This window comes from Chaetodon auriga, chromosome 2 (genome assembly GCF_051107435.1).
Source record: "Chaetodon auriga isolate fChaAug3 chromosome 2, fChaAug3.hap1, whole genome shotgun sequence".
NCBI classification, from domain to species: Eukaryota; Metazoa; Chordata; class Actinopteri; order Chaetodontiformes; family Chaetodontidae; genus Chaetodon; species Chaetodon auriga.
In genome coordinates, this window is record NC_135075.1 from 2,784,022 (window position 1) to 2,809,610 (window position 25,589).

The following is a 25,589-nucleotide window of genomic DNA, read 5'->3' on the forward strand; positions in this document are numbered from 1 at the left end:
TATAAATGTTTGTTTTTTGAGTGAATAAAAAAAAGAAGTTAACACTTACGAATGTGGCCTCAGTCTTCACTGGTTTGGCTGTCTCCCTTCCTGGACTTTGGAAAGCTCAGTTTGAAAAGAGGATCCCCTGATGATGTGGTGGCTTGTCCTCTATCAGCATTGTCATTGTAATGCAGTGCATAACAGTAGTCCTTGCAAGACACAGTAGCCTGGACAGCTGTAACAACAGTATATTGTTATGATAACAGGGCATACTTAGTAAAACATGACTGCACTGTTAGTGTAAATTCAAGCACTAAAGGCTGCAACAGCTCACTGCTACACTTGATCAACAGCAGGTAACTGTAATGAGGCACTGGTCTATATAAAAAGAGAGAAGTGACATCAACCTTATCTTACATGAATAGCCATGCCAACAGCTACACACAGCGTAAAAATAAAGAAAAAACGCTTGGAGTGTGGGCTGGCATGTAGCAGTCTCAATCATACACTCATTTTGCCCTGGGATTTTCTAACATACTCCAGTTTGGAAAACGTTTCCAAATGCATTATTTTCTCAAATTCCCGAAGCTTAGACCCTGCGGAGCGTCTGTGTATGTATCGCTTGACCGACGCTGGGTTTGCACATTGAGACCATGCTGATTGCGAACTAGAAGCTAGCGGTTAGCGTTAGCTTGTGCTATGTGGCAAAGCACTTCTTGATTAATTCGTGTTAAACTGCAAAATGAACACAGCTTAATATTTGTGAATGCTGGCATCTCCTTCGAACATGTATTCACTCATTTGCAAGATCAGAGACGTGGTGTGATGCACCAAAAGCTACGGTGGCAGCGAGCTAACCTGGGATGGCTGGAGTCATAGTCTCGAAGCTAGCGGTTAGCCTTACATCGTTCTCAATGGCAAAACACACACGCTACAACACGCAAGAGTTCGCGCTAATCTACTCAAGAAACACACAGCTAATTATTTGTATACTTACATGTCCCTCGTCTGCACGTATTCCACGCAAAACTGGAAGTAAGCCCTCCTTTAAAGAAAGAAAGCTAATCTGCCTCGTACTGACCGGGGTTGGAGGAACAGTCAGCCTCGAAGTGGTTAGCACGCACCAGCAGGTTTTTGCCAACTGTAGGGGACGTTGCCTTCAAAAATTCAATTCACGCCGCTCTTCTGTCCTCTGCGGCTGGGAGCCGATGGAGCGATTTGTGTTCGTATTTACAGCCACCAACAGAACACTGTGTGTGGCCGCTGAAATAATTCCTACCACGGTGCTTTTGATAGCGACATCGCGGATCTGTGAGAAGGTAGCATATCTGGTGGGCAGAGAGACACCGGAGAGAGGAGTAGGGGGTGGTGGCTGGTGGGTGGGAGCATGCAAATATGCGGACATGTTACGTAACAGTACTCCCCGAACTCGAACTGCTTGTTTGGAAGGGTGCTTTCACAAATCCGTATCTCACTCAAAAAAGCACGGACGGTCTTATTTCACACTTTGTATGCGTGTGGTAGCACCAGAGACACAAAATAACACCCCAAATCCCAGAAAAAGTGGGCTTTTCATAACATGGGACCTTTAAAAGTTTGTCAATTTTCAGCATCATATATAGAGGCTGCTAAAGAGTCAATGAGTTGCTCATTCTGATGTATTAGAGGCATTGTTTCAATCTTCTTTTCAAGCTGTGCAATTCTCTCAGTCAGTCACTCACAGTCTGTGCAGCTCACAGATTTTGCAATGTTCTCTCCCTGCTGATCCCAGGTTTCTAGTCACAGACAAAGCAAAAAGGCTTGTGCTGTTCGGAGATCATGCTAGTATACACAGTAAAAAGATATAATAAAAGTAAATATTTGGCAGTAGCCCTCTGTTTCTTTCATTAATTTAAGTATATGTCGTGCATAAGTATCCAGGATCTGCTTTCTAAAACATTTGGCAGAGAAAAACAAGGATCTCAGCAAAAGAATGGAGGCAAAGCAGGGAGCAAGCAGATGGAGTGTCTACTCTGCAGGAGAGCAGGAAGTACTTTCAAACTCTCCTTTGATCATAGTTTGCAGCATCTGTCTCAAACATTTTCTATTTGGAAGCAGTGATTTACCATGTCATTTTTATTGTGCTCACACTCATCAAGAAGTTGTTCAGTTTATCAGTAACTGTGAGGTCCCCAGATGGTTCTTGTCTGACTCATGACATCTCCATGCATACTTGAGCGAGTTTGGTTGACACTTCCTGGATTGTTAAAGCCATCAAATTCAATGGGCATTTATTGACTTTACTGCAGTTGTCTTTACTGATGACTGGGCCTTTAATGATCCTGAGACTGCGTCAGATTCTTTTAACCAGCATGTAACCACTGAGCTTCATGGTGGAATATTTTATTATTTTATATTTATTTTTCCATCTCGTAATCTCTGTTCTCATGGAAATTCCCATGTTTACTTTCACAGCATTGCAGAAGAGTGAATATTTCAGATTAATCTGTGAGTGGTCTTCTTGAGTAAACTCAAAAGTTTTAACGGCATTCCATTGTAGTCAGCCTATGTGTGTGAGTTGATTGGCACAGTTGCAGAAGTACAATGAGATGGGAGTCGAAAAAGTTATAAGAAATAAAAAAAAAAAGTACAGACATCAGAACACTATAGTAGGTGCGGAAAAATACATGTAAAAACTGATAAATAGCCTTGAGGACAAACACTATAACAATGATAATGAGAAATAGTCTGCACACTAGACTATATTTCCAGTAGATAGTGCTCCCATTCTGTAACAAACCCCAAACCGATTGAATACCAACAATTGAAACTGAATTCAAGAACGCAATCTTAAATTAACATGAAATGTAGGATAAACTGAAATTGGACAAATCTGATGGTTAGATCAAGCGTATTGTCCAAAAAAACTGGAGTATTCCTTAACCTCATTCCTAAGAAATTCCTGTATGTACATGAACGCAGCATGACGTAGTGAGTTATGAAGGCGGTCAGAAGATAAGCACGTGGCCATGTGCACCGAAACCCGCCCCTTTACAACAACCCCCAAACCCACCGAGTGGCTGCTATTGGATCGTTTCATGGGTACCGTAACGTCAGAATTTGAGTTCACTAGATAAATACAGGTGTAAATGTCACAATTCGACGTTGAGGGGTTTTTTCTCTGCTGCCTGCAGAGTCCTGGGACGCTCTCTTGCACGGTTGATTCGAGGAGACAGACACTGAAGTGACATTTAACGCTACGTCCATTCATTCATTCACAACAACAATGGCAGCACAGGACTTTAATTTTTTGCTTGGGACGGATTCTTACAAGGTGAGTGGACCGGTTCTGCTTTTCTGTTTCGGTGTCTGTTCCCAAAGGTGAATACCTTATATTTATTTTGGGATACAATTAGCTACAAATTTCGTTCAGTGTTTCACTAATCTAAGATCCATACCACTGCACATCACCAAACATGTCAGCCGTTGCATTTCTGGTCAGTCGGGTGTTTTGTCTGTAGCTCGACGCTGTTACAGATGACAGTGTGTATAAACTGAGAGTAAGACGCCAGCAGTAACGGTAGTTATGTACACTGTATTGTGTGCACATTGTTGTTATTACTACACCGTACAGTTTGTTAAATCCAGGAGCAGGGGTTACAGGGGCAGAGTCCACAGAGTCCCAGTCGCATTTAATCAAAGTTTAATCCACGAAACTTCATCTGAGAAGAAATGACTTGACAACGAAGGCCTGTCTGTAGACACCTTTACTGACGCCAGTGGAACTTAATTACGCAGTTGCGTTATCACAATACCAAAACTACTCTTCATATCTTACTTTACTGACTTTAAACGCAATTATGTAAGTGTTGATTTATTTGGCTCTAACGTGTTTCACTCGAATTGTAATTCCTGTTAATTTTGAAGTTTACAAAGTTGTTACTGTACGCTATTTATTATTTTAATAAAACATAACAATTCAGCACATTCATATCTCAGTTTTTATTTGTTACATTTTGTTTTTTTTGTTTTTTTGTCTTTAAAGTTAGTGTAATTAATGACAGGTAGCAACCTGAAGATGTCATTGTGCTAGCCTAGGGCATTGTTCTGTCCAATTATGTCGCAGAGGCCAGAGAGATACGGGATGTGGTTGTCGTTCACGTTGGCAGTTAAGAACCCGAACACAGGAAGAACTCACGTATGAAAGTCGTGTCAATATTAATATATGTCTGTACCTACAAACATTACATTTAGTGAAGCAAAGTTTTAGTCAAGCCTGACACACTGGCAAAGGATTGGTACTTGGTGTCTGCAGATATTCAAACTTGGGTATCTGAATCGGATCAGAACTGAAAAAACGTGGATCATCTGTAAAGGCAACAGTTGGGCCAGGAACACCGAGTGAAAGGCAATTGCAGAAGAACTTACTTCATCTGTGTTCATGTGTAGAAATCCTGGCAAATGCCCAATAATCTTCATGGATATGAGAAAACGGTGTTAAAGGTTAGAACAGTCGCTATTACTTTGTCTCAAAGAGCGAACCTGAAGAGAAATCCGTGACGGAAAGTGTCGACTTTTTTTGGCTGTACACATGAAAGCCCAGGAGCGCTCAGGAGAGCCTGGACTTCAGTTTGATCAATCCAGACATTAGTTGTGAATTGCAAGTCATGCTGATTCATTTCACTTGTAATGTATAGCTAGTAATTCACACGTTCTTTCTCTACAGTACAGGTAGTTGTGTGGATCACAGAGCCCAACCTTTCTTTGGCTGTTCCGCTTTCAGTTTCAGCTGTGAGTCAGTCCACTGCACAGACAGGCTGTGCTGGTATATATAGCAGCATATGCTCAGCTCAGTAGAGTCAAATGTTAGATGTCACTGTTAGATGTCATTCAAAGGTTTGTACTGCAGCCAAATGGCAAAGGTCTGCATCATCACCAACCAGCCTATTTATTCGCTCCACCGACCCCTGAAAACAAGTCCAAAGCAGCACCACAGCCAAGGGGATTCCTCCAATGTGTCTGTCATCACAATCACATAATGGAAACTGATTTGGTACATAGTGATGAGCTCATCTGAAAATCCACGGGGTTACTGGGTTTACAGCAAAGTACTTTTTTTAACTTGACATTGCTTTTTAAAAAGTATTACTGAAATACTGTCCTAACACAACTTAGCCCCAATTTGCCTCCTGTGTAGTTCATCATTTGAACTCTTTTAACTTCAGTTCTTCTAGGTTTTGCATTGATGAATTCATTTTAGTCACAGAAAGGAGATACTGTGGTCAGCTATCACTACATATAGTGTTGGTATCTATGACGCAGGATAACAGACAAAATTAAAATCGAGAAGCCGGTGAAGGCTATGTCCTTGCAGCTCTTCCAGTTTAGCAGGTTTCAAGCTGTAATGACACTGGAGATTAGATTTTTCATCAGTGAGAGCGAGTCCACACAAACTAAGATAACAAAGTCCTGTTCTGTATGTATCATGGTCACAACAATAGAATCTAATTGAAGGGATACATATCAAGATAGTTGTTAAGCTCTTAAGTTTTAAATATCACTATATATCTTTGTCAGATTAAACAATTAAAAATGTGTGTGTGTGTGTGTGTGTGTGTGTGTGTGTGTGTGCGCATGCGTGCGTGTGTGTATCAAGGTCAATATCACCCTCAAAAATCCAGTATTAGTATCCGGACAAATATCGAAAGTATCCTGTGAAATTTGGTCCAGATATTCATGGGATAATAAATTTGGTTTATTGCCAAATATCTGTCGAACTATTGCATTCCCATGAGCCTCAGTTGAAATGTAGCAAAGGAAGAAGAAGAGCTGTTTCCCTTGAATCTTAGATACTCCACCTTCTCTGTACTCCTGACATATATGACTGTCTGTGTTTGATATGAACGCATTCTACAGTCTCAAGGCCCAGATTTCGTCATCCATGCTTACATAGTCGTTTCCTCTCAGCAGTGATGACGTTGATTGTGATGTTGCTTACATGACTTCAGCCTTTTTCACTGGAGCGCCGGCCGAGGGTCTACACATGTCTTGACTTGCTTTGTTTTCATCTGAAATTCTGTGTTACACAACTTGTGTAATAATTAACGGCTATATCCAGTATGAACCCAGCACAGGCTTAGAGTACTATGAGCTTCAGCTTTCACTACTTAATTTTCTGAGGAATTCACTGAGGTCTGATATGGCCTCATGCCTTGTTACTTTCAGCTCTTAATACTTTACTACACCCTGGATTTGGTTTGTTAACAGCATGCTAATGCCGTAATACCATGCTGGTGTGTGCACATACCTCCGTCTTGCTACTCTTTTATTGTTCAGTCATGTTTTGTCTCTGGTGTTTTCCTACCCCCACCACCCCTCATTAAGTTTTGGAATAGGGTTTTCAGGATACTGACAGAACTGGAGCCATGAAATTAAATTCCAGTCGGATCATATAGTGCAGTTGTATGACACCACACAGGAAAACATAAAGACTATACTGAGTTGATGCTTTCACAAAACCACATTCTGACAGTGTCAGATTGCCTGAATTAATTCATACAGATGAAGGAAAACCTGTCCTGGAAACTCAATGATAGCAAGTGTCTGTGATTTGGCCTTCATGATGGACAAGGTGCCCAAGACCTCAAACGCCAGCCAGCTTCTCAGCTCTTTGCTTTCTAATGTGAAATAATTTGAAGTGAAATTAAAGCTGTGGAAAGTGCAACTGGAAAGGGTGAACATTGTGTATTTTACTAATGTGCAAGAACAAAAGCTTGCTGTGACATCTCAATATGCTGCTGAGTGTGAAAACTCCTTCAGGCATTTGGTGAGAAGTTTCAGGATATGAAAAGTAAATAAAAGGAACTGAACATATTTACTCTGTGGAGCCAGTTGATGTGCCTGACAACATACAACACAAATCATTGAGCTGCAAAGCAACAATCTATTACTGTGAGGAGCTCTTTTTAAAAAAGACTCTTGCAAAGACTCTGTTCTACTCAAGACTGACTGACGCATCATCATCATCACAACCATCAGTTCCAGCCATTGCAGGAGGTTACTGTTCAATAACCTAGCAAAAGTAATCCAGGTGCTTTCCATAATAGAAAGAAGTGAGACAATGAACTGTACAAGTGGAAATACAGAGTAGACTTTCTGACAGCCTCTCCTCAAAAGCAACAAACACCTTGTTTTATCCAGTGGCACAAACTCAAAACATGCACATCGAGAAACAAAATCAATTGAAGTGAAGTTCTTACTGTTTTAGATGATCAGTGCATTTTTGACAGAGCCCAAGTTCATAATGTTCCATCACCATGGTTCTTACATGCCAGGACCACTGTGAGCGCACAGACAAACCCACTTCACAGAACTGTCCAAGAACTTGGATATTTGGCTTATCAGTGGGAGTGTCAGAGTAATCTGAACGTACGTGGGTATAACAATATGTGACAAATCTTGGTAAGACTTCCATTGCTTGTAAATAATGTTGAGTAAAATCCTCTTATTACTAATACTTTTACTCTTAAAAAATATGTTCTTGAAGTTAGAGAAGAGGCAAAGAATAGGCAGCTTTAAATAGCAGGCAGGACGAGGCAGAAGAATACAGAGTGAATGCCTCTTGAAGCAATTCCTTCCAGTGACTGAGTGGTTGTTGCTGTTTATTATTTAATTAGTGCTGCAGGAGCACAAAGACAGACTTGTACTTTAAGCTGTCATCATTCCTCCCCTAATGCATCCAGGAAACACGTTTACTTTACACACAAGCCTCATGTAGAGCAGACAATCCTCCGTTTTTTACTTTATCATTAGTGTGCTAACTGTGCTGTCAACAAAACACTAAAAACACTGCATGAAGGACAGAAGTCACAAAAACTATTTCCATTGTTCAGTAATAACTGTTTTTATTTTTCTACTGTTCTACCAGTTGAAGTCCAACATAATTCAGCCAGAAATGACTGTTTCTGTGAATGGAGGGTGGTGGCTTTGACAAGAACAATGTAACAGCTGTTTCTGATTCAACAAAACAGAATTTGCTCTTTAACAAAAAGGCCTTCACCTCAGGGATCCTTTCCGTAATGTTGTCAGATACTTAGAATAACTACCTGAGTCAGTGGCAAAAACAAACACTGTTATTCTATGAACATTGTTGGTGTGCAAACGCTGGCAGGGATTACATTGCAGCTCGTTCTGTGGCTGCTGGTTGCTGCCGTTCGTCCAGGACATTGAAGTCCTCCAGGATACGTGAACCAGCACGAACTTTAACTATTTGACAGTGCAACTTAGGGCTGTCAACAAATACCCTAAATTTGAATTTATATTTGAATTGTAAAAAAAATCATTCATTAGATTGTGAAACTTAATTAATATTCGATTGTGGAAAAAATAAAAAGCTGCATCGCCACAGACGCACTGAAAGCACTGCATGACAAAAAGAAGTGACAAAAACAGTTTCTCCTGTAATTACTGTTTTGGTTTTTTACCAAGAAAATCCAGTTCCAGTTCATGATCTTTCAGCCTCTCCTGCCATAATGTCCATTAAAAATGAGTTAGCTGTGAAAATATCCCGGCTTCCTACGTTGTTTCCCCCGCTGTGTCTCTAATGTCTCACTCCTCTCCCAGTTCGGTGAATTAAAAGTTTATTTCAGCAAGACCACAGTTTTTGATGGTTGTTGGACAAGTGAAAGACTAATCAAAAAGGTTTTGTTGAGTTTTATTTTCTTCTTTGTCGCGTTTGAATGAAGGGTGTTTTACATTCATAAAATGACTGTTTCTATGAAAGGAGTGTGGTGACTTTGGAGAGAGCGATACAAAAGCTGTTTGTGATTAAACACAATGGATCTTCGTCTTAACTAAAAGATCTGTCACCTCAGGGGTCCTTTCCATAATGTTGTCAACTGTCTGAGCCTGTAAGTGGCTAAAACAAAAACTTTTAGTGGACATACATTGATGGTGTGCAAACACCAGAGTTATCGTATTGCAGTCTGTTTCATTGCTGCTGGCTGCTGCTGTTTGTTCTCAGAACATGTCACTTTCGATGATTGAAAATGAAATGTAGGTCAAGCTGAAACAAGCGAATAATACAACAACATGGTATTGGGTATTATTTTATTTTTTGATTTTGTAAACTGTAGGTATGTAGATTTAAAAGACATGTTATATTGAAATAATATACAAGTAGTACGTCTCATTGTGTTTGTTTTCCCTCTTATAGACATAATGCGCAAAGGTAGATATTCGAGCTGTTTTTTTGGGGTTCTTTTTGAAGGACTATTTGATTGTCATTTATGGCAAATTTTGACTGCCCTAGTACAAATCAGTCTGGTGGGATAAAATTAGAATGCGACAAATGAACATCACCCATACTAAATGGGATTATTAGAATTACATTGTAACATGTTTAAATTGGACTCATCAATTGAAGTTTTTGGTACCTATGCTTGACTTCTGTTTGTTTCTTGTCTTTCAGATCACACACTACAAACAGTACCCCCCAAATATCAACAAAATCTACTCCTACTTTGAATGCAGACGCAAGAAAGGCTCCCAGTTCAATGAAGTTGTGTTCTTTGGTCTTCAGTATCTGCTGAAGAAGTACCTCACTGGTACGTCCACATCCTTTCCTCTGATGTGAGAATTGAAGTGACAGAAACATATAAATAATCTAAGTAATGTAATAAGTAATTTAATGTAAATGTATAAGTAAATAAAGAGACAAATATTAGGCTTATGGGCACTTTGCTGTTAAAGAAAATATTGGTTAAAGGAGTACCTTTTAATAAAACTGCTACCCAGCAGCATTCCTGTGTATACCTGGGAAAATATTCCATTCATCATTATAATAGCCCAATGAATGAATAAAAACATACAGTGTACGTAGAAAATTTGAGGGCACAGGCGACCGGTAAAATAAATGTGTCATGTGGAAAGAAAACAGAAAATTGTGGCATTTTACATATGGTGACTATTTACTGATGACAGACCATTTATTTATGACAGTTTGGCTAGGCAGTTGTTCTGTATGATTTTTTGCATGTGCCTGAGGTGGTTGTAACTTGGTGTGTTGTGTAAAGGCCCAGTGGTCACAGAGGAGAAAATTCAGGAAGCCAAGCTCTTCTACCAGATGCACTTCAAACAGGCTGTGTTTGATGAAGAAGGCTGGAGGAAAGTCCTTGAGGTAAACAAAGAGTCAACTGTCAGTCTGTCTAGACAGATTCACAGAGAGAGAGACATTCATCATCATATGTGTAACCTGAAGTCACTGTGTTTGTTACTGTGTTAGAAACATGATGGCCGTCTTCCTATTCGGATTAAAGCTGTCCCTGAGGGCAAGATAATACCGAGAGGCAATGTGCTCTTCACTGTGGAAAACACAGATCCTGACTTCTACTGGCTGACCAACTACATTGAGGTAAACCCAGAAATGTTGTTTTAGTGTTAGACATGGAGATGGGTGGTCTGGAGATTTCAATCTCCCCTTACACCTATGCATGTCTCCTTTGCACCCACTCATGACATCCACCCAAACATCGGAGCTACACAGCAGTATACAAAGAACAACAGGGTGATATTGTTGTTTCTTCGTATCCACCATTGTTTTTTAATCCATCATTGGTCTAATTTTCCTAATGTGGTTGCAGGGGAAGCACGGACAGGAATGCTCAATAACTACATTTTAGTTCCCAGTTTAGTTTCTGTGATTCCAAAGTTCCTCAAACCAATTGTAAAAGGCCATAAGGTTCTTTGAATTCTGAGTGACCAGATTGGAAGAAACATGATGTTTTCTTGTACTTCAGGGAGCATGAAATACAAGGCAGTGTCACAGGCAAGGAGCACTGAAGACCAAGAGCAAAATGAATTACCAGTATAGTAAAGTGACAGTAGCTATGTGTGATTTACTGACTCAAGGAACTAAAAATAGTGTTAAGTGACTCATGCATTTGAAAGAGTCTCAATTGATTTTCCTGACATTTTCATGCATTTATTTAAGGTTTCAGGAGGCCAATATTAGTGGATTGCTCCGACTTAATATTTGCCAAGGATGTCAGGTTTGCACAGTATTGCTATAATTTTTAGTTTGTTACATTTAGCTGGAGGTCAAAATTGCTAGCATCTTTCCAGGGGCAGTATCAGTCTTTATACCAGTGACCTCCCACACCCAAATCATGCCAAACTTCTCCAAAAAGGGATGTAGTCAGTTACTTCCTCAGTGAGAGGCATTTTCAACGGACAGAACATCGGCATTGCAGCTCTGTCATTTAAATTTCATTGTCTTTCGCTTCAGCAACTGGCCTCTGCCTCCTCTTCTGCCGCTTTTTTCTCCCTATGTGATTACTTACTCTTTTCTCCCCACACCCATCCCATTTTAAACTACCCCTTCTGCTGGATATAGACCATGCTGCTCCAGATGTGGTATCCGATAACAGTAGCCACCATATCCAGAGACTTTAAGAAGATCCTGGCCAAGCACCTGAAGGCCACCTCAGGGAGCCTGGAGGGCCTGGAGCTGAAACTGCATGACTTTGGCTACAGAGGAGTCTCTTCACAGGAGGTCAGGAAGACTTTCTGTTCTTGCCATTATTTAGTGAGCAACCAGTAGTGAAAAACCTTAGAAAGCAAAGCTAATGGAGTTTCCTATTTCACTTGTGTGTCTTGCAACGTGGTGCTATTGGTTTTCTGTACGACATAGAAATTTCTACATAACCAATGTCACTCTGCCTAAGGGTAAGAGAGTCAATGATATAGAAAATCCAAATGTACATGGCCTGTGCAGCAAATGATCATCTTGTTATATCTGCTTTATGCATATAGTTGTGTCATGCTGATGTGAATTCAGTTGTTGCATGGTATTGCACTGGTCACATGACTGATTACAGACACAAAGGTTAGATTAAAAGAACTCAAAGTCAAAAGAAAAGTCTTACATAATAAGCATAAATCTGGAGTGTAAATTCAGTTATCCAGCTCTTTTACGACTGTGAAAGTGTTTCATTGTAAAAGGAAAATTGAGAAACTTCCTTGACAGATGGAACATTTTAAATTGCTGGATGCAAGGCAATAGTCCAAATCACATATGAGGTGTAAAAAAGTCATTTCATGTAGAAACAAAAAGAACAAAAAAAAACAAAAAAAAACAGTTCTTTATAACTTAGCTCGGATGATAGACTCCATGGAAGATATTCTCTGACATCTGTGATTTTACATGGTTTGTTTTGACTATAATGGAAGTCACCCCCTCTCTGTCAGTAAAGCCTGTTTCGGTTCACTTGACGATGATAATAACAACCATGTCACAGATTGGTGGTTGCCGAATTAGTAACCTATATAAAATGAACTCAAAGAAACTGAAACCACAAAGTGAATCATAATTTCCGTCTCTACTCTCCAGTCTGCAGCATTAGGTGGAGCAGCTCACCTGGTTAATTTCTGCAGCACAGACACAGTAGCTGGGCTGCTGATGGCTCAGCGATACTATGGCTGCCCAATGGCTGGCTTCTCCATTCCAGCAGCAGAGCACAGGTATAATACACGCATGCATGTATGCAGCCACACACACACAAACACACACACATAGATATATAAATAATGGATTACACCATGTACATCAGTAAAGGAAGTCTGTACCACTACCATAATCAATAAGGAAAAAATCCTGCTGAGTTTTTAGCTTATTTTGGCTTTTAATATAGGACCAATTTCACTTATCTGCACAGTTGGGTTGTCAATGAACTTTGAGCAAACTGTAACACCATCAGGGGTTGTGTCTTCAAATATCAGAACCAGTATTAATATCTCCATTAACACAAGACTGAGTTCATTACTCCCTTCCTGTCATCCAGTACCATCATCTCTTGGGGGAGGAGCAGGGAGAAGGAGGCCTTTGAGCGAGTCTTGGACCAGTTCTCCTCAGGGCCGGTGTCAGTGGTCAGTGACAGTTACGACATCTTTAATGCCTGTAAACACATCTGGGGAGACAAGCTGAAAGAGCAAGTTATGGAGCGCAGCCAGGACTCATGTCTGGTCATCCGGCCGGACTCTGGAGACCCTGCAGAGACACTTATTGAGGTAAACTAGTGCAGTGCCTGCCCAAAGGTGCCTGTTCAGAACAGGTCAATTGCTTGGCCTCTGGTATTGTTGCTCATCAACCTGCAGAGCTGGACAGCACTTCCACTTCCAGATACAGCAGTTGCAGACCCAGTTATAGACATAGACATGTGCAATGTTTTGTTTTCTTTATTTTGTAAATTTATTAACAATATAATAATATTACCATATGCCATCAGTTTTAGACAATTTATTTAGGTTATCCCAAAACATGAGACACACCTAAATTATTAATAATGATAATCATTATTGTTATTTATGCTTCTTATTTGTTAAATGACCTTTAATTGACTGAATGTAGACACACTGCACACTTGAAATGCAAAATTTACAATTGGTTTTTGTACCAAAAAAATCTCGAAGAAGAGTTTCATCTAGACCTAACAGTGGATGAATGAAATCTTTGCCACTGTTGTTGCCACTGTCATTACTGGAGCTTAGACAATTAGTCAATTAATCAATTAGTTGTCAGCTATTAATTTAAGGGGCAAGTTATTGATAATTGATTGATCAATTGGAGTGATTTTTTTAAGAAAAAAAGTCAATATTCTCTGATTCCACCTTCTTGAATATTTTCTTGTTCTTTATTCCTCTATGACAGTAAATAAAACAAGACATTTGAGGATCGTCTTGGGAAACACTGATCTACATATTCACCATTTTATACACCACATACAGACATTTTATAGACCAAACAACTAATCAAATCATCATGAAAATAATCGTTAGTTTGAGTCTCGATCATTGCTATCAATAAAATTAATGCCTAAGATCATCAGCTCATCATCAGAAAAAGAAGAAAAAAGAGGCTGCAGACTAAAGAATGTGGTCAAAGACTGAATCTTTATTTTTGTGTACAGCTTATTTTTACTCATTTTACTCTTCATCGAAAGCTAGTTGATGTAAGCAGCTTTGTTTTATTTTGGCAACCTCAAAGCAGGTTAGACTGCAATGACACCTCAAGGTGTCTGGATCCCAGGATGTTACACAGGATAAGCTGACATTATTCAGTGATGGTAGCAGGTTAATGTTACTTAATAACATAAAGTTAAAGACTGTGTGGAATTATCAAAACGTTTCAACTCAAATTAGCTGATGCCTCATTAGGTACAACCAGTGCCACTGAGAGGGTTAGCCCTAAACCTGTCTGTACATTGAGTACTGGATATAACCTAGTCACTGTCATTTATACTTTTAGACGTACCGCAAGAACCCCGCCTCATACACAGCAATCACCTTAGAACATAAAAGTACATTTTAAAAGTAATATTAAAAGTAATTAGTAATATTAATACAATTATTAGTTAAAACAAGCTGCAGAGATGATATCTCATTGCATGCATACCCTTACAGTGTCTTACAGACAGGAAAAAATAGAGTTACAATAGGGGCAAGCCCATCTGCATACTATCTCAGGGTAGTGGTTGAGATGAAGTCACAGCCACAGCCTTTCTACTGTTTCGTCTATGCATGAGGAGCCTAATGTCAAGTTCTGTAATTTACTGTGGCTGGAGTGTGTATGGTCAATGTGCACACCACTGCACTGACTATTGTCCCAAGGGTATTCAGTGATAATGTCTCTGTGGTCATCTTTGACAGGTGAATGTGCATCAGGCCTGAGAGACGAGTGCATGACAGATGAGATCTGTACTTGGTTTTTATAATGTTGAGTGAGGTGTGTTGTGAGAATCCCTTCTCACATGCTGCACTGCTCAAAGGCAGCATAAGAGACAATTTAACCTCCTTGCTGACAATCTGGATTGCTTGTATTTACCATTTAGACTAAGCCATACACAGAGGACCAGTCTTTTTCCTGCTTGCTTTGAGTGTATCCATTCTCTCACAGTGAAGTCTCGGTCAGTCCTCAGATCCATCAAAGAGCAGCCAACAAAATCAGCAGACTGCAACTTTGCTCTTAACTTCCCCCTGATAGTTTGTGCAATGCTCTGTGTTACCTGTGTTTCCCCTTCACGTGAATAATATGTACCTCTGACATTCACTCTTAGCACCTTCATTAAAGCAAAATCCTCAGCTTAGGAGGATATAAGACATGTATGTTTAGCCTTATGAAATGCTAGGAGAAAAACATGACATAGAGCTTGCTGTTTTATTCAACTTCTTTCACCATTTAGCAAGTGGGTGACCAGACTTTTCATCTTGACTAGCTTCTTTGTTAGCCGTAGCTTGTGCCACATTCATAAACTTATTACTCTTTGTGTGTTTATCAAATAATGGATGATGGAAATTCTTTTACCTGAATGCACCTGTTTTGCCTGCTAGATGCGGATGTGAACGACCAATCTTGCACTTCATTTCAGTGCACTCACTGTTAGCTTCAAGCCACGGCATAATTCGAGGAACTTTTCAGAGAAAAGTCTTCTCTACTGGTTGGGTTCGATTTGACAATACCTTGAAGGTGGCAGATTGCCAAAGTAGACAGAGCAGTCAAATTTTGTCACAAATGCGTACCTTCAAACCAGTTCAGCACACCCCTGTCTGTGACTCGCTGTGTGTTTTGTCAGAGTGATTTTAATCCGTGAGGCTTTAACTATGCACTCTCTTATTCCTGTTGGTGCATGGACGGCTGTTTTCTCTCCTATTCTGCTCTCTCCCAGACCATTACAGTGCACAATCACTGCCTCCGCCTCTCACAACAGTAAACTTAATATTGTTTCCTAGTTTCATTCCCTCATGGTGAATATCAGGCATTGTGACATCTGTACACATATGATGTACTGTGATGTGCCATGGCGCTGAAACATTGGCGAGGTATGGACGGGTTATTCATTTCTCGTAAAGTAGGGGGTGATTGTGCTTGTGGATACCGGATGAAGCCAGAGCCATATTACCATATCCTGCTTCATCCTTATCCCACTAGCGTTAGCCTTAGAGGGTGAAGCTTATACAATATACATAAACTGAGGTTGTTAGACATTCAGACTGCTCCATCTTAACATGGCTAATACCCACATGTATGAATCAAACTCCAAAATAAAATCATTGAAATCTCTTTTGTAGGTCATCAAGATTTTGGAGGAGTGTTTTGGCTGTTCTCTGAACTCTGTGGGGTACAAGGTGTTGCCCTCTTACCTGCGAATTATTCAAGGAGACGGCATTGACCTCAGCTCAGTGAACGAGGTGAGAAAAGGTTTGATTGTAATAGTCTGGGTTAATCTTTCTCTTCTTTCCACATCTTATTGAATACATCATATTTTTGTTTTCCTTCCTGTTGCAAATCCAGATTTCTTTTTTTTTTTTTTTTTTTATCTTTACTTCAGCTATTAGACACATCTTTCTTTCACTCATGAACATCCTACATTCTTACCTGACCAAAAATAAAAGGGACATTTAAGTTGCTGTTGTGTTTGGAAGAGTTCCAGTGATTATGTCAGCACTGCACAGCATGCAACACTGACACTCCTTTTCACTGGGATTTAGATGTCAAGTTAGATGTCATCAGTAGTGTTTTTAGATGCTACATTCTCAGAAATTCTTTTTTTTTACAACCTGGTCCTGTTTTTGTAGTTCTGGCTATCATTTCTGTTGGTTATGATCACATTTTGCTCACATTTCCTTGTTGAGATTTGCCAGTGCTATAGCTTTGGGAACACAGCTTTTCAGTCTGGAAGAACAAGTTTGTTTTAATTTCAAAGGAAATGGCATAGACGAGTCGGTTGAACTGTGGGCTTGTTAAAACATGTCTGTTCTCTTAAAGGTGGGGTGAATCATTCTTGGGAAAAATAATTGACTGTCCCATCTGTCTTTCTTCACAATGCAATTATATATGTTAGCGTGCCGGATTTACCATCCTTCATGCTCCCTCCATCTCCCCTACCCTTGTCAAATGCAATGCCTGTAGCTAATAAGGTGTTGTGTGTCTCAGTCTGAGCATACTATAAGGATATATTAACCAATAGTCTTTCTCCAGAATGTCTCACACCACCTGTAATGTGAAACTGTAACTGACTCTGAAATGCTCCTACTGTATATTTATTGCGTCTCCTGCACTGTCAGCACAATACACACGCACAATAGCTCATACCCCTGAGCAGAAAGGAAGCAAAGTTTATTACCCTGCTCCAACATGAAATAGAAATCATGTTGATGTCTGTCATACTGTGTTTGAAGCTGTCCTTTCTATGTTTCCTGTAGATTCTTGAGAAGCTGAGTGATGAGGGCTGGAGTGCTGAGAATGTCTTCTTTGGTTGTGGCAGCTCTTTGCTTCAGAAACTCAACAGAGATACACTCAGCTGTGCCTTCAAGTGCAGCTACGTGGAGACTAATGGCAAGGGGGTAAGGGGAAAGGTTCTGGCTCGATTTGGGTGCGGCAACAGTTTTCTGCAAAGTTTTAAGTTTCATTCACTGATTATCAACAGGTTTTTGTTTACATGACTTTCTTTGTGAAATAACTGACAAAACCCCTTCATAGACTAAATGAAGGCAGCAACTTGTAGAATTGATTGTGTGGATGATGAATGCAGTTTTATTGAATAACGGTGGTCAGCATTCAGCTAAAGGTAGGGGACATTTTACAGATTTGAGATTTGGTCTGACTTGAGTCAGACTTAAGGAAGTAGACTTTGCAGAGCTACATCCTGGTTCAGCTTTGACCTTTTGTTTGCATGTGTTCTTCCAGATGGATGTCTACAAGCAGCCAGTGACCGACCTGTCCAAGATGTCAAAAAGAGGTCGATTATCACTGAGGAGAAACTCTGATGGATTGTTAGAGACAGTCGAGAGAGGGGCAGGCAAGCCTGAGGAGGTTAGTCCCAGCATTCCATTGTTATCTCTCACTGACATTAAATTTGGATTATTACTGTTTTATAACTCATACTGTTTATTTTTATATAATCAAAGTAAAACAAAGTAATTGAATTAGCTAATTTTTTTCTATACTGGTCAAATTGTTGTATTGTATTGATATTAGGCTTTGCAAAAATATAAAATAGATTAAATAAAATATGAAAGTCCTGCTCTGTAAAACTAATACTTGACAAAAGTGGCAATTCTTCCATGTCAGAAGCTTTATAGTTGGTTGCATACCAGTAGCATGGTGGTTGAGACACATGTTCAATTCCAGATGAGGGCATGTCCCCCTGAAACATGTTTGCTAACTGTGATATTGTGTAATACACACTTGGCAGACAGTTGCATAAGAGAACAAAATCATACAAAAGAGGGTTGTGAACTGCAGCAAGAGACTGGAAACATGGAGAGCGAGTATGACATAAAACAATGGTTTATGGCTGGAATCGATCCAAGGACGGCGTGACTCAGTGGTACACACCTTAAACACCAGTCTACTGCGGTGCCCCATCCTCATCTTGAAGCCCTTCTCCCAAACCTGAACTTTTCCTGATGATATTACTCATTTTTGACTGCCCAGCAATGATTTTCTATTTCCAGGTTTCTATTGTATTCTGCATTTTAATTTTCATGAATGTATTTGATAGGTAGTCACAGCAGGCATTGGATTTGTCTCCTTTATACTTTGAGTACATACAGATATGAGCCACAGAATACAGTATACAATTGTCAGTGTATTCATTTTACAGTAACTAGGGAGAATTATGATGCACATTTTAAAGTGAACGCAACAGCAGGATTTATTCTGCCCCTCTGTGCTGTCAAATCTTGCCTTTTAAGTTAGATGTAGCTCAAATGCATTTGATGGATTTGTTGCTAAACTTCCTTCTCTCGTGCTTGATGATTTATCTGTGTGTGCTGTTCCTCAGGACCTGCTGGTGACTGTTTTTGAGAATGGCAGCCTGGTGAAGGACTACTCCCTGGAGGAGATCAGGAAGAATGCTCGGCTGAGGGATGAGGAAGTGAACCCTACCCTGCACAACCACGAACAGGAGATGCTGCACAATCACATCATCAATGGGATTCATTAGATCAACCATGATGCATAATCTCTCACAATTCATATGGTACTTCATAACTCAACACATTGAATGGGAGTGAAAAGCTGTTTCTCACAGCAGTCACCACCAAGCATTACTGACCACACTTCATCCTGAGGAAGGTAGTGATAACATTGCTTTCAGGTTGATCAGCTTCATTCACTTCATTCAGAACACTGTTTGTGCAGACAATTACACAGTCCTCTCATGGCCACGACCAGGACTGAAGCTCAGGGTGAAATATGATAAGCCAAATATACTTCAAAATTTAAAGATGCACTTCCTGAGTTTGGTGTATATACTAAACACTACAAGAAAGATATGTGTGTAACTTAAAGCATATTTTCCATGGCTGATATGCAGTAACTGAGCATTTTCAGGCCAAAAAATGACAGAAACTTATTCCGAGCTCCCATTGGATTTCTCTTTCTGAGCGTTCTTGTTAGAGGAGAAAAGCCTTTGAAGCATTATTTTGGACCACAAGACACCAACATAACACTATGTTAAAATATGAATGGTAATGGTAATGGTGCTACATCAACAGGTATGGGTTACACTGAGTGCATGATATAGAATATTTAATTTAAGGTCATTGTCAGCCTCATATGTCAGCTGAACAACTTATTGTTCCAGTCCTACTTAATGCCCTTAATCACAACACTGACCAGTAGAGCATAATAAATGCACTGCCACAAAGAAACAAAGCCAATAAAGCCATAAGTATGTTTCTGTTTCATGATTTCTGATTCCACTGGCCCATAAAGCACACTCTATGGAACCCCAGTGTTCATTGTTAAATACATAAAAAAGGCATGATGAAAGAAATTATAATATGACCAAATTGTTCAAATATATAAATGAACCAACAGTTTTTTAAATTATTGAAACTCAACTCATTATAATGAAATTTCATGATTCGTTTTTTAAAGATTTTTGGGAGGCAAGGGGGGCATTTCTGCTTTATTGTTTAGATAATGACAGCTGGAAAGAGACAGGAAAGGCAGGGAAGAGAGGGATGACATGCAGAGAATAACCCAGGCCAGGTACTCACTCCACCAGGTGAGCTACTGGAACATCCCATTCACTTTCATAATAAATGATTTGGATATTTTCTTTCATTTTTATTTCAAAATGCCCTTTTTCAAAAGCCAGCTTTTATTTCGTATATCTTGCACTGCATCTCAGTGCACTCACTGTTAGCTTCAAGCCACGGCATAATTCGAGGAGCTTTTCAGAGAAAAGTCTTCTCTGCTGGTTGGGCTCAGTTTGACAATACTTTGAAGGTGGCAGAATGCCAAAGTAGCTGTACCCAATTTAGTTGCTGCCTGGAACGCAAATGTGCTGTTCTGAAACAACTGAGCATTCCACATGTCAAATTTTGTCACAAATGCATACCTGCAAACATGTCAGTGCACCCCACCCTCTGTGCTGTGTGTTTTGTCAGAGCGATTTTAATCCGTGAGGCTTTAACTATGCACTCTGTCTTCGTAATGCCATTTTCCGTGACAGTTGTGTTGTCAACAGTCACTGCCCCTTACTTCTTAGCCAATCATGTTTCTCCTTACTATTAGGACAGCAAGCTCAACAACTGCTACCAAATTGAGCCACTTATCTCCTGCTAGCCAGAGCAACAACAAATCCAACATGCTTGTATGTCTTATCTTAACAAGACTGCTCGTGCTACCTTCCTGTCCAGCAGGGCTGATTTTGCATTATTACTCAGCACCACAGTGAGGACCCAGTGTGAGCAGTGTTGGCTTCCTCCTGTTGGCTGGAGTAACCTCAGAAATAAAAGGTGTTTAGGGCAGAGTCCACTAAAGGATTTTCTTTGCTAGCAAGATCATTTTTGTTACAGAGTAATCAAGCTACACTGCAACAAAAATGATATCGCTGGCAAACCCACCCACTAAAACAAACTTGACACCAAAATCTGGCCTTTTGAAACGCTTTGTTTTTTGGCACACATGTAATGCAGTTACAGGTGTGTTTATATAGAATATATTACAAAATCATAATCAAGGACTGGAACTGAGTTTTAATAATTTCATTAATGATTTCAGCAATTTTAGTTTCATTTATGTATAAATACTATGCATATGACTGTTTCGAAGTATTTATTTATTTATTTAATATTGGACACTCTGGGGCTCTGTACACTCCTTTTCATCATCAGGTCTTTTGATAAATTCTGCTGGTCACTAAGCAGTTTGGATTGTGACCCTTTAAAGTGAAGCATTGTCCCCTTTTTATTCTAAAGTCTAAAGTCTTCGCACTCTTCATCACAAGTTGTGTGTGTCTCTGAACTGTGAGCAATTCATCCATCCAAAGAGTCCATTTAATCTCAGATTGACTTTCGTTTAACTTTTTGGAGGCCTGGGGAAGAATTTGGCCTAAATGAAGCAGGAGTGTGGGACTTTTAATGTATAAACTGATATCCATGATGTTCAAGCCTTTGCCAATGGGTTCACAAAATTCTGAATTAGCCTGTCACAGCCAGGTAAATCTCTCTGTGTTTTCATAGTATACAGACTGTGGTGACATTCCGACACTGGCACACCTGTAGTAATGTATTTTTAAATGCAGAGCTGAGCGGTGAGCTACCTCAGCAGCAGAGTGGGACGATGGAGCCTTTGGCATCACAAGCATGTGGACAAAGTCTGTGTAGTTACTCTCACTGCCAGAAGTGGGAGACAAAAGTTCCTCACTGCAGTTTTCACTTTCTAGAAACATAAGAAAATAGTGACTTTGCAGAATTCTCTTGACACAAAAGGAAGGTGGGAAAGACACATGTTCCTTTTCTATTTCCATTTATCAGTTTTAAACTGCCAAATGTATTAATATCTTCTGTTTTGGCAAGATCCAACAGGGCAGAAGTGTTCGTTGGTGCAGGTGGATTGCGTTATGAGGATAATGACCTTGGTATCCTGAAATGTAGAAAGCTGCAGTGAACATGGCTCAATTAGTCATCAGCTGTGGAGACATACAGGAATCTGTAGACAGTCACTGGTAGCACTAACGCACCACACTGCGTGTTCTAGAAGCTAGCAGGGTTTTTTGACCTTTTGATTGATGTCCTTTTAAACAGTGGAGCTACTGTGAAGACATACACTCACATTGCACTACTCACTCATCTGCTCTCACAGAACTGATGCATTCTCTGTCACTTGTAATTTTAAAGTAGATGTGATGCTCTCTCATCTAAAAAATGAGAAGTAACATTTAACCACATCATGTTACAAACGTTTGGGACTTGCTGAAACCAAATAAGCATCTGAATTAGTTTGATGAAGATGGAGTAGTTTGATCATGTCATTTTGAGTAATTTTGTCAAAATAAAACATGATTGATATTGAGATGATGAATTCATGTTCATTCAAGTTACGGGTAGTTTATGTGATGATGTATTGGTGATGCTTGTGATTTTAACAGCAAGAAACTGCATTTCATCTGCAACTTTTCAAACCACAAGAAAATACCCGAAATAAGTCAGAATCTAAATTTTAAAAAAATCTTGATCTAAATAAATTTGGCATTTTTTACTGTTTGATACAATACTGATTTTTGACTTATGGGTCAATTGTTTGTGCAGATAAACCTTAGAGGACAGACTGGAAATTAAACTGCCTTAAGTCAGTTTTGCCTGTTATTGTGCACTGCTGAAATGGCTGTACTATATGAAAGAAAAAAAAATGGATCTCACATTTAATTTGGTATTGGCAAACTAGATTGGGAAAATACTTGTGTGAGATGGAATAATACAAATAGATAGTGGTGAAGGGAAGCAAGGGTAAGTCAGGTTTGATTGGCAGATGAACTGCACAATGATTTTTGGACATGAAAGAAAAAATTCAATCTGATATTCTCCTTTGGATACAGTCAGTTTCTGATGTTCAACAGTTACTTTATGATGACGTTTTATCATTAAGTCTTAATGCGCCAACCTGCCTTGTCTACTTTAGTCAGAAATATTTAATTTCCCAGAATGCCTTTTAGAAACCTCTATACAGAGGGCATTACCACTTCAAATGAAAGGCACAAATAATTCTGCAGACCCATATAAACTTGTGTATCTTCATGTAAACTGTGTTTTAAAGGAGTGTTTGTACTTAAATGTATCATCTTATGACCTGCCTTAACCAACATACTGCATAATGTAAAATATACTAAATGTTTAAGTGGGTTCTTCCTCTTGTTTTTGGCAGATAGCAATACAGAAAATGCTGCTGACAAATACAAACACCAGCCAGTTATGTTTGAGGGGGTGAACTTTACATTAACCTGCGGGCCTGCTTCCGAGATGGATTTTACCCTGTTGTATCTTTATGCATTGTAGCTTTCTCTTGAGCTTTTCTCTTGATTTTAAGTGTTGGTCCCTCTAACTCTCTTTTCATGTTCTTTTTTGTTTGTCTTTTTTTTAATATTCAGCAACAAGTTCCACAATAATCAGTTGTATGTTCATTTTCAGACAGCAGACCTGAGCCTGTTTGTGTTTTTTTTTTTTTTATCTTGCTGATGACTGGTCTGTACAGCTCAGTGATAATACAGTTTGCCACAAAAACACTGGACAACACATGGTTTACCTCTTGTGCAGCACCAGCACTAATCATATATGGAATTATATTTTGTTAATTTACTTTGAAAAAATGATTTCCTTCTGGCTGATCTGTATCTTTTAAATAGTCTCTATCTTTGAATATGTTTGTTTAAACACTGGGCTTTCGTAAGATTAAAAAATGTACACACTTTCACATTGGAGTGAGTTATTTTGCCAGACTGAAAACTTGCAGGTTGTTTAATGTGCTCAATGGTTGTACCCCAACTCACGGTAATGATTCTCAAGGATAAACGGGTTTGACTTACTGATGGATGAAATAAACAAGTTGGAGGCACCGCCTGAAGGAGATGTGGCTACATAGTGTGTGACACAGGAGGTCAGGGGACCACTCAGTGTAGCATTGATGATGTGGAGCCGGGAGTCGGAGCTACCCAGCCATGAGAAGCAACTGTCAGATTCTGTGTCTCTGCTACAAGTGTCCAGTGGTGTGGTGTTTACTGCAACTGAAGAGAAAAACATCTTGTTTCCAACTGGTGCTGATCAGGCTTGCCGATGCTACCAGTAGCTGTGTGTGAGGGGCACAGACAGCGGCTGCAGTCAGCCAGTGTTCCATAAGATATACTTGGAGTACAATCAACTTATGAAACACAACTCAAGAGTCTTACCCACATCACAGTTAGAGAGGGGTCAGATAATTCAACAAACACATACAAGCTAATTTTGAGTACGAAAAGCAATTTTACACACAACATGAGTTTATGGAAAAAACACCTGTATTAACATCTAAAGCCAACAAGAACCTGTGACTGCATGTACAGTGTAACAATTTAAATATAATCATTTTGTCTGGAGTTCCTGGATTTTCAGCAGCAAAGCTAAAACTCATTAGAGTAATAATATAGCAATGTCTGACTGACTGGTAGTATGAATAAGACACTGTGGCAACAGCAATGCACTTTGTTAACATTCTAACAAGAGTTGTTTGTTGATTTTTCCACAAACAAAAACTTAATTCAATTTTAGTTATATACCCTCACATCACAACAGAAGTTGTCTTAGGACACTTTGCATATAGAGCAGGTCAGGACCATGCTCTTAGTCTACAGAGGCCCAACAATTCTTTCATGAGCAGGCACTTGGTGACAGTGGCAAGGAAAAATGTCCTTACATGACATCAGAATAATTTGAAAGATTCTATAATCACACGCTGCACAAATTTTGCAAACAAAGACATCAAGTTAAAGTGAAGTATCCAGTGTTCTTCTTCATCTTGATCAATGAGGAATTCTGGACAGCTTTTTTTGTTTTTTGTTGTTAGCTGATTATGTTTCCAGTTCTTGAAGCTATCATGCATTAAAATTGGATTTGTATTTGTTTCAGATGTGTTTCCCCATGCCTCCACACACTAGTAATGTGTCTCGTAAGTAATGTATGGAATTGACATGTGAGAAGTGAATAAATTAAAGCAGGACGTTGAGACCAGTAAATGACAGTGACATTTTTCTATTCAACCACAAGGGGGAAGCAGCAAACAGAGCTTGTGTTTGTACAGGGACACATTAATACCAGGAAATACAAAGCATTTTGAAGCAGAACTCAGCATTACAGGAGCAGCTGAGTGAGTCATGCAGTCATGAAGAACCTTCAAAGCTAAAACATCTTCATTTGAAAGGATGGTGTTTTTGCTGTCTTGTCTGATTTGCTCTTGTTGGGTTTTGACTTTGACAGTAAAAGACAGGTTTCCACACCTAAGCAAAATCTTGGTGTAATAAGGGTTTTCATCCAGGTGTGGACGCAGAGAACCACTAAACTAGAAAAGGAGTAAAGGTACCTGCACTTAAAGTGTCCACCTAAATGACCAGAAAATTATCCGATTATATTGGATGAGTGTTTAAAGTGTTCACATTGAGGTCACTAGATTGTCGAGACCTAAACGTCCAATGCTGTATTCTATTTTCCTTGATTATTGTGGGGGAGGTAGAAATCCCAGGGACAGATCAACATTTTCATTTTCATTTGGCTGAACTGACTCTTTAAAGTAAAGCTGTTCACTGAGACCGCTT

At 39.5% G+C, this 25,589-nt stretch overlaps 1 protein-coding gene across 1 annotated transcript; it reads left to right on the forward strand.

Annotated features, from left to right (window-relative positions):
- The first annotated feature begins 3,074 nt into the window (after positions 1-3,074).
- On the forward strand, positions 3,075-23,677 carry nampt2 (nicotinamide phosphoribosyltransferase 2). Its single transcript, XM_076758587.1, has 11 exons — positions 3,075-3,295; positions 9,431-9,566; positions 10,035-10,138; positions 10,244-10,372; positions 11,354-11,512; positions 12,350-12,480; positions 12,801-13,026; positions 16,084-16,203; positions 17,218-17,358; positions 17,702-17,827; positions 18,801-23,677. The coding sequence occupies exons 1-11, from the start codon at positions 3,248-3,250 to the stop codon at positions 18,960-18,962; spliced, it is 1,482 nt and encodes a 493-aa protein (XP_076614702.1). The 5' UTR covers positions 3,075-3,247; the 3' UTR covers positions 18,963-23,677.
- Positions 23,678-25,589: the final 1,912 nt, after the last annotated feature.

What these genes read in the sequence shown, in the direction of transcription:
- nampt2 (XM_076758587.1), top strand. Translation starts at nt 3,248, where the DNA reads ATGGCAGCACAGGACTTTAATTTTTTGCTTGGGACGGATTCTTACAAG. An exon ending in TTGGGACGGATTCTTACAAG is followed by an intron (nt 3,296 to 9,430) that starts GTGAGTGGACCG and finishes CTTGTCTTTCAG; the next exon opens with ATCACACACTACAAACAGTA. An exon ending in GCTGAAGAAGTACCTCACTG is followed by an intron (nt 9,567 to 10,034) that starts GTACGTCCACAT and finishes TGTTGTGTAAAG; the next exon opens with GCCCAGTGGTCACAGAGGAG.